The following is a 16,792-nucleotide window of genomic DNA, read 5'->3' on the forward strand; positions in this document are numbered from 1 at the left end:
AATTAAGCATTTTGGCAAGGCTGCTGAACCCAAAAGTAATTGGACTTTTAAATACCAGTAAAATATTAAAAAAAAAAGACAGTTATAATGGCATATAAAATGCAAAGTATGTAGGGAAAAATCTATAAAGTAATACATGTAAAACCACTGTGTGAAAAAGTATAAAATTTAAAGACAATAAAGACCTAAACAAACATGTCATGTTCAAGGATTGGGAGACTCTGTATCATAAAGATGTAAATTTTCCCCAAAGTGGTCTTATAGATTCAATGAGATTCCAATCAAATTCATGAAAGTTTTGTGAAATTTAACTAGCTTATTCAAAAATTTATGTCAAAGTGCCAGGGCTACAAAGAACCATGACAATCTTTAAGAATAAGGCAAGTGGACTAGCTCTCAGAGATACTGACTTGTATTAAGCTAAAGTAATTTAGACCATGATGTAAGGTATGGTGATGGACAGAAAGCCTAATTGAACAGATGAGAGCTCAGAATCAGACCTGTGCATTTGGACATCTGATGGATGAGACTGGTTCTGCAGGTAAAATATGGACTATATTGTAAGGTGATGGTGGAAAAAAGTGTAATGCAATCCTTAGCTTGTGTCATACACAAAAAGCTCCTCCAGTTAGGTTAAAGACCTAACTAGGAAAAGCTATAGATGAGGTATTCAGAAGACAATACAGAACAATAGCTTTAAGTTATCTTTCCTTAATATGAGGTCATAAGCCAATAATAAAAAGTAGAATACATAAAGGAAAAAAAATAGTCCCATTAGAGTCAATTTTTATTAATAAAAAAGTACCACCAAGAATCGGAAAAGACAAGCCACGTTCTGGGAAAAGATACTCAACCAACAAGAATTGGTATCCAGAATATGTGAAAAATTCTTAAGAACTGATAATAATAGGCAAGAGGACCGAAATGCAAACTATAACTACAATTCATGCCTAAGGTCTATTAGATTAGCAAGAATTAATAAACCTGACAAAATTAAGTGTTGCCAAGGATGCAAAATGAACTCTCCCACAGTGCTGGAGATGGTCCATTTTGGAAAGGAAACTGAATGTACACACAAATGATGACCCAGCATCATTATTCCTAGAGAAACTCTTGTACACTTATAAGAGACATGTAAAGCAGTATTCATGACAATACGGGTTCTGATAGCAAAAGCAAACAACAAACTATGAACGACCCAAATAGCTATAAAAAAATAAAATTACTGAATATTTAGTATATTCATACAGTGGAATACTAGTCAGTAATAAAAATGAATTTTGAGACTAATATGAATGAACCTCAAAAATATAATACTGAATGAAAGTTAGAGAATAGATAATGAAATAATATGCAAATAAATTTAGAAACAGGCAAAACTACATAGTCTTTTGGGTAGAGGTACATAACAGTTGGGAAAACTAAGAAAAACAAATGAAAAATTATCACAGAAATCAGAATGGTTACTATTACAGAGAGTGAGGGTGTGTGATCAAGAAGGGGGCCATAAAGGCCTTTCACTGATAATGTTATCTTAATCTGGGTAGCTGTTTGCTTTATTATTCTTTAAAGTACACAATTACATCTTTTATCCTTTTTCATATTTATGGTATTTTGTAACGGAGAGAAATTACTTATCACATTTTCATTTAGCTTTTGGTAATAAAATACTTTATTGGTACCATTTAATGTCAAAAACATAGCATATACTGTTTCCATCACTTAGTTTCTATCTTTAAATTAAAAGCTCACTAAGGTAAAGTCATTTGATTCTGTCAAAAAAACAAGCTGCAACTTACCTTTGCAAATAATTAGGTTCTCTCACTTTAAATACCTACACTCACTGGTCTTCATAATAAATAATTGTATATAAAAAGAGATATTGGCCTTAATAATTCTGCAGAGAACATTTTACACATCTTAAAAAAGCCTAAATGCTACCCAACTTAAAACTTGTACAAATAATTTATTAAGAATTACTGTAAAGTGAATTCATGTAGCACCAAGAAATTTGGGATTTATACTTTAGGTGATAATGATTCACTGAGTAAAAAGAGTAGATTTTTCTTCTGTGAATTCTCAGGGGTTTATATACAAATAGAAAGGATACAATATAGGTCCCTTTTAAAAACCAAAGTTTCAAAATCTGTGCATGCCTTTCACCATATCTCCAATTTCTAGATCTAGCAATGGACCGTATGGTAAAAGATCCATGTGTGATAAATAACATAGTACAGTCCTATCTGAATATAACTTCTTATTCATCTTGTCTCATTAACATAATTTATACCTCAATTAAAATGTTATTCTATCTGCAGACAATAGATTTCTCTAAAATATTCTGTAATTTGGATTTCTATTCAGACTTTCTCCTTCACCTCTTTTCTCAAGTCAGTATAATTTTATGGTAAACCTCATTAAACTGTTTTTTTTCTCCCTTCAGTGAAACTCAACTCAAAGTATCATAATATTATAAAAAGAGATGTAGCTTTTGTTAACATATTGTAAAAAGAAGGATAATAAATACATATGGATTCATGCTAAATAAGACAATGCAAAGCAAAAAACACGCAACACCATGCTATGCTCATCTATTCTGAATCACTACAAGAAGGCCCCGATAGCACCCTGGCTCATGTAAACTGATGTTCCCAGATATCATTAGTGCCCTATGCTCCAACATAATTAAATGTTCTATTAAAGACATTTCCATTTTATTTGTTTGTTTAAAACAATTTATAACAATGTTGACTACTAATCCTGATAACAACACATTACAGTTTTAATCAAGTCATAGATTCTAAGCTAAAGTATTTTCTACTATCATTCATTTATTTAAAAACACATTCAGGGAGCTAAGCAACATTGAGTTTAAGGGGTTTTTATTTCTTTTGATTGATTGTGAATTTCAGATGTATCATTTAGTCATCCTCCGCTTCAATGAAAAAGAATTCTTCAGGCAACTGACTAAAGATCTTAATTTAAAAGCAAGTTGACTTGGTGGTCAGCAGGGGAAGAACCCTTGTCTACACACTGCATCAAATATTACTCTTTCCTCTCTGCAGGAGCTGGATGCTCCTGACCTACCATGAGCACAACACATTCCAACCCTCAACCCATATGCAACCAGGGCACATTAGAACATGGGTATAGGGTAGAAACTAACTCAAAACTACTTTTGGGGCAAACACCAGATTTTGATTTGTCAGCGATTCCATAGTATGGTATGCCCACAAAACAGGCTTTGCACTGAAACACTTGATTTTTTCTTCTCATAACAAGTTAAACTGCTTAAGTAAAGTAATATCAGAAAGAACACAAAAGATAGGCATGTCTTCTCTGAAAGAGGCACTGCATCTGGAATTGGAATTAAGGCTAAATAAATAGTGCTGGTTTGTGGTTCAGACTAATGTGCCAGTGATTATGTTAACCGACAGCTTCGCTATTTGTCCTGTATGCCTGTTTGTGAAGATGCGTCTCTATCTCCTCCCTGAAGACCAGCATTCCCAGGTGCGAGTGAGAGGCCTCGTTCATGGCTTTGGACTGGATGCACATACGGTACTGCTCAGGAGTCAACTCATCAGCACAGCGTTTCTCATGCCAGAGGTGGAAAAGGCCAGGAACTGGAGTCCGAATCACAATCAGGTCACCATGTAAGTATTTTCGATAAAGATGAACATCTTCTCCACCCCAACCTTTTACTTCCATGTCAAATCCACCTGCAGGATGAAAATTGGCACTATAGGTAAATGTCTGACAGCCAGAGCACAGTCAACCCTGATAAGAATTAAGATGTTCTGCTTCAAATGAGATGGCACAGTACAGCCCAAAGATATCTGATATAGAGGACTGACATTCTGGTTTGGAAGTCCAGCTAGAAGCTGAGATCTAGGAGCTCAAGCCTGTTGTTCAGAGTATCAAAATAAGATTAAATATTTAAGAATGCTTTGTAAATGTCTAAGTTATATAGAAAATCTAGAGAAAGTCAAAGTAGAAGGAAATAGAAATTATCCATAATTTCAGCACTATTAATATTGTAATTAATACAGTTATCCTTTGAGATACAAGTTTTTCTGGGTCACAGACAACTTTCCAGCGTGGAAAACAGAAGAAATGGCTAGTCTGAACATCCACATTTGAGAATGGACACACAGGTGATTTAAAGTCAAAGGAATGGATGAAATTACTGAAGGAGTTTAGAAAGAAAATAGGGCCCAGATCTAAATGTTAAGCAATACCAATATGTACAGGTTAAACATGCAGAGAAAGATAAATCAGCAAGAGACTGAAAAATGGTCCCAGAGGATGGAGAAAATTCTGAAGAATGAGCTATCAGAGAAGTCAAGTGAGGGCGCCTGGGTGGCTCAGTGGGTTAGGCCGCTGCCTTCGGCTCAGGTCATGATCTCGGGGTCCTGGGATCGAGTCCCACATCGGGCTCTCTGCTCAGCAAGAGAAGTCAAGTGAAAAAAGTGTCTTCAGGAAGAAACGGTCAAGCATGTGCTGCTCAATAAATTAACTAAAAAAAAAAAAAAAAAAAACAACCCCAACAACAACTAGTAGACCTAGCAACATAAATATCACTTATAACCTTACCTACTAGAACAATTCTGATGGAGTGGTGTGGCAAATGGCTTACTGGACTGGGTGAACACATGAAATGGGAGATAAAATTGAGACTATTTTCAAACTGGCTTAGGATGAACAACAAACTTTCTAAAGCATAGAGAACACAAACCATTTGGAATTTTTGGAGAATTAGCAAAGGTTCTTAAATACCAAGAACAAATCAATTCTTCAATTAAGAGCTAGGTTTCCAAATTATCTCTTCTATCAAATAATTATATGCTACTTAGTTTCATACTCACAGGATGACAATAATCCTGAGATCTCTGAAAAGTATTACCTTAAATAGTCACAGCTTTACTAAAAGCTATGTCTAATACATACTGGTTTTTCTTCTTTGTAGATAAAAGGTCTTCAAATATTAGAAATGGTGTAGATACTTAAAATAAATGGGGGACTTCCACTTTCTGGTCCAGCATATATAGGGCTTCAAAGTCATATTGTCCTAGCAAGAAGTAAAAAACCAAACTGAAAAATAAACAAATTTTCTCAGATCCCTCAGAGAAATAAGGTCACAAGCAAATTGGAGAGACAGGCAGGTAAAACATAACTATGTGAGCAGAAACCCACTACTAGAAATCTCTAGGGGAACCAGTACTAGGGTAGGAAAAAAAAAATCTGAACTATAGATGATGAATCGCTAGAGGCTCAGAGGACCAAGTCTGAGAGTTGAAAACTCTGGGTCGTAAGAGGGTCCCTATGCATGTGTGAGTTTTACCTTTTGGAGCTCTAGCAGGTTCTCACTGTGAAGACTGGAGCAAAATCCCCTAGTGTTTTCAGCAAGGGCAGTGGGAACATAATCATTCTGAAACATGCCAGAGCACTTTATTCTTCTTAACAAGGCCTGCCTTCAGGAGAAACTATTTTATTACAGTCAAACCTACCTGGAGGAAGGACATACTCAACTTCAGCCCACACTAGTCATCCTGTCTCACTTAAGGTTGGGGGCAGTGTCTGAGAAATACTTGTGAGGTTAGCGGTCCAGATACATAATCTCACTAAAGGGCTGAGACCTAATCACAGGACTATGGAAAATTTCCTCTTTCTGCACGCCTCACCACCTATTATTAAAGGCCTATTTACTGCAGTTTCCTTTACCCAATATATCATAATCAGCTATGAAGGAAAAAATGAGGCATATCAAAAGACAAAAAACAGATTGAAGACACAGAGCAAGCATCAGAACCAGACTCAGATATGGCAGGTTGACTCAGATATGATAATTGAAATTATCAGCCTGGGAATTTAAAACAACTATAATTGATATGCTAAGGGCTCTAACAGAAAAAGTAGACAACAAGCAAGAACAGATGGGTAATGTAAGCAGAGAGTGACAGATTCTAAGAGAGAATAAAAAAGAAATGCTAAAGATAAACAGTGTAACAAAGGAAGAATGCCTTTGTATTGGCTGAGGAAAGAATCTCTGAGGTTGAAGACATGTCAAGAGAAACTTCCAAAACTGAAAAGGCAAAAGAAAAGCAAAGAGGATGGGGGTGGGGAAGCCAGATCAGAATAGAATTTCTAAGAACTGTATACAAAAGGTATAACATATGTGTAACGGGAATATCAGAAGGAGAGGAAAGAGAGAAAGGAACAGAAGCTCCAAAATGAAAAAGGCCAAATTCCAAACAAGTGCTGCTGAGAAGCCAGGGGCTCCCTTTCTCACCCCGCCCATAGTCATAAGGTAGAGGATATACCCCAGGAGGTAGTGGGACCCCTGACCCTCCACCCCATGTCCTACTCATAACGCAGGGGAGAGAGAAGTTTGCCACTGTCTCCACCCCCAGCTCCAGAGGAGGCTCGGAGACTTTTCCCTGGGGAGGAGCCAGTGCATAAGAACAGACTGCTCCAAAACTCTTCCCGAAGGAACTGACTTTATTTGAAACAGTGTGCAGAAGTTCAAGCCTAAGGGGGCTCTTGAACATAATAGAGGTTTTGGTGGTAAGCAATTAAGAGAAGGCTGATAGCTCCATTAGAGCAATAAGCTAAAATGTAGGCCAGCTAGTTTACTGGAGAGAACAGGGAAAGAGACAGATAAGAAGAACCCTCCTGAGGTCTGAACAAAACTCAAAGATGTGCCTCAAAAACTACCTTGCAAAAGGGTTCAATTTAATTGGGTCAGACTGCAGAGCCATTTTTATGCCCCAGAGCACTGTCAAAAACAAGAGAGCAATGAGTGGAGCCTAACAAGTGGGGGTGTTATCAACAAAGGCACGAGACCATAAAAGACAGCCCTACTAGGGGCACCTGGGTGGCTGTTGATTGAGCACCTGACTTTAGCTCAGGTCATGACCTCAGGGTCCTGGACTGATCCCTGTGTTGGGCTTCACGCTCAGTGGGGAGTCTGCTTCTCCCTCTCCCTTTGCCCCTCCCCCTGGTCCTCCTCTCTCTCAAATAAATAGTCTTTTTATTTTTACTTATTTATCTTAAAAAAGAGAGCCCTACTAAATCCATGTCATCTCAGAGTGACTGTGCCCATGCCCTAAGGAGTGACATGAGAGGCTTCATATTGCCGGGGAAGGGGGAGATAAAATTCATTAAAATAGTAAAGTCAAGTCAATAAACAAGCAAAAAAAAAACAGAACAAAAAACAAGCCCTGGAGTCAGGCGGGAATCAATATCCAGACTCACCATGATATATTACCTAAAATGCCCCGTTTTCAAGAAAAAAATTATGAGGCACATAAAGAATTAGAAGTGTGATCCATATACCAGAAAAAGTAGGCAAGAGAAACTGAGGGCCCAGATGTCAATTTCAAAACTATTATAAATATGTTCAAAGAATTAAAAGAAATCATGCTTAAAGAAGTAATAGAAGGCAAGATGATAATGTCTCGTTAAATAGAAAATATTAATGAAGAGAGAGAAATTACATATATAAAAAGAACCAAGGGGAAATTCTGGAGTTATGGGGCGCCTGGGTGGCTCAGCGGGTTAAAACCTCTGCCTTCGGCTCAGGTCATGATCCCGGGGTTCTGGGATCGAGCCCTGCATCGGGCTCTCTGCTCAGCGGGGAGCCTGCTTCCTCCTCTCTCTCTGCCTGCTTCTCTGCCTACTTGTGATCTCTGTCAAATAAATAAATAAAATCTTTAAAAGAAAAATTAAAAAAAAATTCTGGAGTTAAAAAGGACAATGTAAATGAAAAATTCATGAGAGTAGCTCATTAAATCTTAACTAACAAAGAATCAGCAAACTTGAAGACAGATCAATTGAGATTATGCAGTCCAAAGAACAGAGAGAAAAAAATAATGAAAATTAAAAAAAGAAAATAATAAAAAATAATGAAAAATGAACAGAGTCTCAGAGAAATGTGGAACACTATTAGCTATACCAACACATACCAAATAGAAATATGAGGAAAAAAATAATGAGAAAGGAGCAGTGAGAAATAACACGGGTTAGAAAGCAGTGATGTATCCTTGCTGTTTTATTAATCCAGAAATCAGGGAAAAGGGCATTAGTTTAACTTAATAGTCCTTTTATTACTATTTGCTATTTGCATGATTCAAATGTTACAATGATAAAGAGACAAGGTGGAGGAACTTCCACAATAAATGGCTGATTATAAAAAATAAATGTAAGATGGACTTAAAAAGTACACAAAATATATTCTATTACAAAATATAAAAAAACCCCAATATATGCATGTGTAAATATAGATATGTATGTGTATACATAGGTAAATATGTATATCTATGTATAGATGTATATACATATCTAGATATATATACACATCTATGTATATATACATATCTAGATATATACACACACACGCATAAATATATAAAATACATTCTTATATGCCATGGAAGTGTAGCCACCGACTGATTAGGAGACATGGAATCAGGTTTCAGCCTGCTTTCTTAAACTATACTCTGATGCATTTTTTGCTGGGTAAGACTGAAGCTAGAGTGGGGCAGGAGGCTTAGACCAGATTCTTCAGGGTCATTTTGGCTTCAAGGAGTGGATGACTAAGCCAGTGACTCCAAGTCCCCCATTCCAACTTCAACCAGAGCTAGAAAGATAAGCTGTCTTTTCATTTGTTTTAAATGCTAGGATTTCATTAACAGTTCAATAGACAATTAAAGAGGGTTTCATCTCTAAATTTAAAAAATGCAAAAGCCCTTGGATTAGATAATCTAACATTACTTCCAGATGTAACAATCTGTGAGCACAACACCAAAGTTATGTAGAGATCTTTTGTAAGAGTATTTGTAACAACTGCAAATATTGGCAACAAACCAAACAGATGATTTTAAAAACTAGTGTTTTGATTTTAAAGAAACAAGTAAATATTCTATTTTACTTTTTTAAAATGATCTCATTTTTGCTACTTAGAGACATTAATTATAAATCTATTTTGCCTTTCACACCTCCAGATGCCTCTTTTTAGCTAATCTCATTCATAATTTAAGAGGAAAATATTTGATTCTGAGACCTTTGAGAAAAATGCCATAAGGCACAACAGTAAATATGTACACCTCTCTCCATAAATATAAGGTATACTTACCAATTGTCAGGAAATCTGATCGATACTGACAAGTCATTCCAAAGCCAAAATCTCGCCAAAAGCCAGAATCCTTTTTGTGAACCTTCAGTTAAAAAAAATAAATTCAATTTAATACCTCAAGAACTAGAAGAAGTTTCAATCAACAAAGAAAAAAATTAAAACTTTCCAGATAATAATTTTTCCTGTCATTTCTGTGACTGACAATGGATCACATGCATTCACATAATTAAATCCTTAAAAAAAAATCAACAAAAATACAGTACTCTCTGTCAGCAAAGGGTTCTTGCCACTTCAATTTAGCTGAATTTAATCCCTCTGGCAAGATGCAAGCTGGGGTTACTAATAACCAAACAGTATTATGCCTGAGCTCGAGGAGCTTACATTCCATTCTGGGAGGATAACAGTTGCATAACTCATACTATAATACACTGTAATGAATTCTGCACAGACCTTATTTGGTGCCTATCCAGCATTCACCTCCCTGCCCCTTACCTAACTGTGTACAGTTTTGCTCTGGCAATTACTTGGCTCCATGTAGCCCATGAGCTTCAGGGAAGCTCCTTCCATCCGCAGCTTTAGATTGGACCATGCCTGTATCAGTGACACAGTGTCACCCAGTTTTTGCAGGAATTGATTGACTAACAGGAATTAGACAAAATTCAGGCCAACATGGTAGAAGGGGAGGGTTGTTGGGAACTCTGGAAAACAAGGCCCCTTCATTCCTCTGAGAGAACTACTAGAAAAGACACTTGCTTTTTTTGGATGGTGTAGGGCAGGAGTCAGCAAACTACAGCCTCCAGGCTAAATCTGGCCTGCCGCCTGTTTTTGAAAATCATTTATTGGAATACAGCCACACTCATTTGTTTACAAACTGTCTATGTGTATTTCATGGTACAGTGGCATAGTTGAGTAGTTGCAACAGGGATTTAACTATATGGCCTGCAAAGCCAAAATATTTCTCTGTGGCTCTTTACAGAATAAATTTGCCAACTCCTGCTATAGGGTGTAGATGTGAAGTTTGGAATTACTACAGTCCTTTAAAATGAAATTGTCACCACTGAAGTCCAAACAGAGAAATAAAGAGAAAATCAGGGCTTTGATGATATATAACCCCAGAATCAAGTAAAAGTTGACACCTGATAAAGATTCTTTATTTATTCATGCATTCAGCAAGTGTTTTTACCCATCAGACATGATATTGAGAGCTGGGAACACAGCAATGAATAGAGATGACAAGGTCTCTACCATCACAGAGCCTCTGTTTTGATGGAAAAATAGCAAATAAATAAATATGTATCTCAGGTGGTAATACATGCTAGGAAGAAAAATATAGTAGGAGAAGGGGAGACCATGAGAGACAGAAAGCCTATTTTGGATATAAAGGCCATATGAGGTCTCCTTGAAGAGATAACGTTCAAGCAGGGACCCTAATGAAATACTGAAGTGAGCTGTGAAATATCTAAAGGAGATCATTCCAGGCAAAGAGGGTAGCATGTATGATGGCTATGAAGCAGAAAGGGAATGAATGGGGCAAGAGCAGAGAAAATAAGGGCAAGAGCAGACGAATGAGGTCCTGTGGACAAGAAAGGGCTATTAACATTTTTAAAAGATAATTGGTATTACAGTTCTTCTGTATGCATATGGTAATGATCTAGAAGAAGCATAATGCTAGGATAGGAGAGCCTGAAGGATGGCTGGAGGGGAGTGCTTGTTTAGGCATGAGAGATGAGCTTAGTCCAAGAGAAAAGGACAGATTGGCTTTACGAAGGGATGTGCGCAGTTCCTCCACTGGGAATGGAGAGAGGCTGATGAGTCTTATGATAGAATAAGGAAGTGAAATGTCTGCTTCTCTGTTCTAAGTGAAATATGAAGCAAGGTATGTGGAGAGTGAGAAGTGGTGAGGGGTGCTGGGAGACAAGAGAAGGAGGACAGTATGGCTGGCCTGTAGGATGGACAGTGGGTAGATCATGGTCAGGCACAGATGTCAGGGCAGTTGTGGAACCCTTCGGCCCGTGGTCATGTTTTTAAGGCAGTGGCCCTATAGTGGGACTTTACTATAGGTGTGTTTCTTACCCTCCCTATTCCACTGCTCAAGGGCCTGTGTAAGAGTTGCCCTTAACCAGGCTGGGGTTCTAAGAGAAAACACTGGACAGGGTGAGGGATGAAGGTGAGTATGGCAAGGAGGCTGTGGATAATGACTGACTATAAAGTTGGAGTTGGGTAAGGAGAGACATGAGGATGCACACATGAGAAGGGTGACAGAAAGGAGAGAGTTACCTCACCCAAAGTGCAAGGTTCTAAGACAGTTTCCTCTAAAAAATGAAGTTGGAACTAGGATGTGAGAAATAAGCCAGAGTTATTCAACTGAAAGATGTGCTGGAGAAAGGTCTAGACAAAAGAACAGATTGTGCAAAGACTTGGGAGGTTGGAGAGAGCATGTGAGTGAAGGATGGTGGGACCATGTTAGAGACAGAAGGAGAGGTGCCCACAAAGGTAGGCTAGGGCTCAGCCAACATCTGCAAAAGAGCAGGCAGTAAATATTTTAGGTTCTGCAGAACATAAAGTCTGTCACAACTATTTATCTTAGCCACTGTAGTGTGAAAGCTGTCACAGACAATAAGTAATCAAGTGAGCATGTTGTGTTCCAATAAACTTTACTTATGGTCGCTGAAATTTGTATTCTTGAAAATATTTGTCAACCACTCTTCCTCATTCATGAGCCACAGAAAACTAGGCAGTAGGCTGTTTTGGCCAACAGACCGTAGACTGATGACCCCTGGTCTAAGGGACCCACAGGGCCACATCAGACAGAACAGGATACCTGGTCACATATTTTCGATTTATCCTAATAGCAATGGAAATTCTCTGAAGAGTCAGGGCAGGAGGAGTAATATGATCAGGCGACATTTTTGAAAGATCACTTTGGCTAGAGTATAGAGAAGAGATATAAGAGGGGGAAAGAAGGGATGCAGAGAGGATGGTTAAGAGGCAATAGTTATAATCTGGGAATGGGAAGCTGATGATATGTTCAGAAAGAAAAAATTAACATGATATGTTCAGAAAGAAAAAACTGCATGGGGGTAAAAAAAAAAAAAGATTGAGGACAAAGAACTGAGAGAAGTCAGGAAGTGACTGAATGGGTAGGAGTTGGGATGAGAGGGAAGGATCAACCAAGGCTGACAGCAGGCTGCTGTCCTGGATAATGGGTATGTTGTAGTGCCATCCCCCAATAGTGGGAGCACTGAGGAAAGGGCCCAGAGCTGAATGATGCAAAGCTGGGTTCTGAGCATAATGAATGTGAGTGATCTACAAGGCAGCACATGAAAATACTGCAGATAGCAGGAATGAAGGGAATATATGGGTCTGCAGAGGAGGCAAATCTTGAGAGGAGTGGGAAGAATCTGAAAAAGCTGCTGTATGTAATGGGAGAATTGGCTGAAAAAAAATAGAAGAACCAGGCAGTACTGAGGACTCAGCTTAAGTTGGAACTAATAAGTGAGGTATGTATTTTCTTTTCTTTCTTAAAAAAAAATTTTTTTTTTTGGTTAGGGGAGGGCTTCTTCCCCTTCTAGACTATAAAGCTCCTAGAGGGCAGGACTTTTTATTGATTTTGATCACTGTTATATGTGGAGCACCTAAAACAATGCAAGGCACATAGTAAGCTTTCAATGAACATTTGTCAAATGAAATTAATTTACAGAGGCATAATTTCTGTGGCAAAACTAGGTTCCAATATTCTTATCTCCTTAGTCAAAACATAATCCTGGTGCAAAGTATTAAAACAAAACACTCCCCACCCCATGCAAATAAAACACTCACTCTGACATTTCTACCCCATGACAATTCTGATTTTACAAATATTAAGTCTTCCTTTATAACTTAGTTTCTTTTAAAAAAAAAAACCCTCCAATATTATATTATCACACTTGGGGAAAGGAGTCATTGTTTTTTTTTTTTTTTTTTTTAAAGATTTATTTATTTATTTATTTATTTGACACAGAGAAACACAGTGAGAGAGGGAACACAAGCAGGGGGAGTGGGAGAGGGAGAAGCAGGCTTCCTGCCAAGCAGGGAGCCCGATGTGGGCTTGATCCTAGGACCCTGGGACAGTGACCTGAGCCAAAGGCAGACGCCCAACAACTGAGCCACCCAGGTGCCCCATGGTTTTGTTTCATTTTTAAACAACACATTTCCACTGTCTGTAATCCCTGATTGTTAATGTTTTATTGCATTTTTATCTCTTCCTTTCCTAAGCAAGTGGGGGGATGCAGGTGTCCACAGATAATCTACATCTCCAGCCCCCAGGCCTCACAGGCTGCCAGGTTCACAAATCCATGTGGCAACTTGACACCTTTCCTTGGAGGTCTAATAAGCAACATATACACCACCACACTCAGGTTGAATCCCTAATCTCTCCTTCTGCCATTCCTGTCTTTCATTCCTCACATCTAATTCTCCAGCAAGTTCTGTCAGACAAATCATACCTCAAATTTTCTCCACAATTACCATCCTTACCCAAGCCATGGTCACCTCCTTGGTACACTGTAAAAGCCTAACTGGCTATTTGTAGCTACAGCCACACCCCATCCATTCTTTACAGAATCAAAACCCTCCCCAGGCTTTCTATCACACAGAGCTTAAACTCCTTATAGCTCAACATGACTGGCCCAGCTTTGTGCCCTGTTGCCCACTGTGTTCTAGACACCTTAGGAAACCTAGTAGCTGTTCCTTTTGTTTGGGACTGTCTTTCCCCAGTTACTAGGTAGCAGGTTCTTTCCTGTTATTTGGATGGCCTCTCTAATAGCCTCATCTCAAAAAGGTCTTTCTGACTAAACACACCACAGAAACACCCAATCATTTTTCACAACTCAGCCCGTTTTAATGATCTGCATGGTATTTATTAATTGATTTCATCTTCTGTCTCTTCCTACCAGAATAAAGATTCTTGTGAATAATAACCATGTCTATATGGTTCTAGGCGCTGGGGATTCCAGCAGTGAATAGTGGCTGGCCTAGAATGAACCCCATTGGATGAATTATGGTAACACAGGCAAGTTTGTGCAGTGAATAAGAGTGGAGATACACTGCCCGGGCCCCTGGCCCCAGCCATGCCAGCTGTGCAACTGGGCAGGCACTCAACCACCAGATGGTTGTGTCCTCATCTGTAAAACAGGGGTAATAATAGCATATACCTCAGAGGTGTAAGAAGGATTAAATGAGTTAACATGTATGAAAAACAGAACAATAGCTTACCCAAAGAAAAGGATAGCTAAAAAAAAGTTATTATTAGCATTAAAATATCATAAAAAATACACATAATTTCCCTTTTTTAAAACTTTATATTTTCCTCTACATTTACATGGCTGTATAATCTACATTTCATGAACATTTTCCTCTTGCTACCTACTCACCATCATATGTACTATAATTCATTATTTTTACAGTTTTGCTGCTTCCAATGTTGTCGATATTATCATATGTATTGCTGTTCTACGGTTCTGTTTTCTCAGGATAGACTCCTGGGAGTGGAGATTACGGGATCAGAGGGATGAACCTGTTTGAAAACTCGTGACCCAGAAAGCTTGTCTGCATTCCTACACCACCAGCATGGATGGAAGAACTCCTACCCCACCAGCCTCGCTTGCATGGCTGTTTTAAAAACTGATTTTACAACAGCAAAAAAGTATTGCACTGCTGTTTTTTATTTATTCTTAGTAAGGCTGGTTATTTAAATATGTTTATTATGAATTACTACCAACTGTCTTTTAGCCTTTTTTTTTCTAATGGTGTATTTCCTGTTTACTTTTAATATCAAGGAGATAAAATTACACATTATGGAGAGCAAGCTTTTGTCTTGTTTTAAGTGGGGGAGATTGAAGTTTAGAAAGGGTAACTTGCAAAGGTTACAAAGTGAAACTATAACTTGAAGTATTTAAACTTATTTTTTTGTGTGGAACATCTAGAATGAACCCACATTCAAATCATTCTTCTCCCACATCCTCCCAAACCAGACAAGAATATTAGCATGCTTTTACATTCCTCTTCACCCTCACATATTGGCTCCATTTAGCACTGTGTTTATCAAGGATTTTTTTTTTTATAAATAAGATTTTTATTTTGGAGTAATTTTAGATTTACAGAAAAGTTGCAAAGTAGTAAACAGAGTTCCCGTATACTTCTCACCTAGTTTTAACTTCACTTAAATGTTATTATCTTACATTGTTATTGTGGTACATTATAAAAACAAAGAAACCAACACTAGTACATTACTATTAACTACATTTTATTTATTAAAAGATTTTATTTATTTGTCAGAGAGAGTGAGCACAGGCAGACAGGCAGGCAGAGGGAGAAGCAGGCTCCCTGCTGGGCAAGGAGCCCGACGTGGGACTTGATCCCAGGACGCTGGGATCATGACCTGAGCCGAAGGCAGCCGCTTAACCAACTGAGCCACCCAGGCGTCCCTATTTATTTATTTTTAAAGATTTTACTTATTTATTTGAGAGAGAGAGAGAGAGAGAGAATGCATGAAGGAGAAGCAGAGGGAGAAGCAGACTTTTGCTGAGCAAGGAGCTGGTTGCAGGACTTGAACCTAGGACTCTGGGATCATGACCTGAGCTGAAGGCAGATGCTTAAATGACTGAGCCACCCAGGCACCCCACTATTAACTACATTTTAGACTATTTGGATTCTACAAGTTTTCCTTTAATGTCCCTTTTTCTGTTCCAGGATCCAGTTCAAGGCACCACACTGCATTTATTTGTTATGTCTCCTTGGTCTGGAAACTCGTAATTTCTCAGTCTTCCTTGTTTTTGATGATCTTGACACTTTTTTAAAAATTACCAGTTTTTTTTTTTTGTTTGTTTTGTTTTTTTTAGTAATACCCACACCCACTCTGAGGCTCAAACTCACAACCCTGAGTTCAACAGTCGCATGCTCTTCCAACTGAGCCAGCTAAGCACCCTTGATCTTGACACTTTCAAGTATTGCTGAGGTATTTTGTGGAATACTCTTCAATTTGGGTTTGGGTGAAGTGTTTCTCATGATTAGGTTTCTGGAAGGAAGGCCACAGAAGTGAAATGCCCTTCTTGATTCATCAAATCAGGGGTGCATAATAACACTGGTGATGTTAACCTTCATTACTTGGCTTAAGGTGGTGTCTGCCAGGTTTCTCCACTGAATAGTTCTCTTTCCATACTCAATTCTTTAGAAGTGAGTCACCTAGCTCCACCTACTGGAAAAGAAAGTATCTACATAAGTTATTCAGAATTCTGTAGCAAAGATTTAGCTCTTCTCCCTTATCTACTCCTATCTAATCAGTCTATCCATTGAATTATTATTATTATTATTTATTCACTTGCTAATTTATTTATATCAGTATGTACTCATGGATAGTTATTTTATGCTTGGGGTTGCAATCCAGTACTATGTTATTTATTTTGTTGCTCAAATTGTTCTAACTTTGCCATTGGGAGTTTATTCAGGCTCCTGTATCCCTTTGACATACCCTAATCCTCTTTTTTTTCTTTTTTTTTTTTGAGTACTGCCTTACTTTCTGGAGCTTCAGGCTCCTTGATTTCCTGTCCCAGATCCTAAGATCTGGGAGCTGGGTATGCTGGTTACTCTTGGGGTATTACTGCTTCTAGGTCCTCTCAGGGG

The 16,792-nt window shown here is 38.1% G+C and overlaps 1 protein-coding gene across 6 annotated transcripts in view; it reads right to left on the reverse strand.

The window, feature by feature from the left end:
* Positions 1 to 774: 774 nt before the first annotated feature.
* CSGALNACT2 (chondroitin sulfate N-acetylgalactosaminyltransferase 2) overlaps positions 775 to 16,792 on the reverse strand; it is a 44,155-nt gene continuing 28,137 nt past the window's right edge. For 4 of the 6 annotated variants that reach the window (XM_047702027.1, XM_047702028.1, XM_047702035.1 and 1 more), the window contains 2 exons: positions 9,134 to 9,215; positions 775 to 3,719 (listed from right to left, as the gene is read on the reverse strand). In XM_047702027.1, coding sequence (XP_047557983.1) covers positions 3,427 to 3,719; positions 9,134 to 9,215 — 375 coding nt within the window. In that variant the 3' untranslated portion in view covers positions 775 to 3,426. Of the gene's footprint in view, positions 3,720 to 4,939; positions 5,069 to 9,133; positions 9,216 to 15,795; positions 16,368 to 16,792 lie in introns of those variants that run through there. The other 2 variants (XM_047702029.1, XM_047702030.1) reach the window with 2 other exon arrangements.

This window comes from Lutra lutra, chromosome 14 (genome assembly GCF_902655055.1).
Source record: "Lutra lutra chromosome 14, mLutLut1.2, whole genome shotgun sequence".
NCBI lineage: Eukaryota > Metazoa > Chordata > Mammalia > Carnivora > Mustelidae > Lutra > Lutra lutra.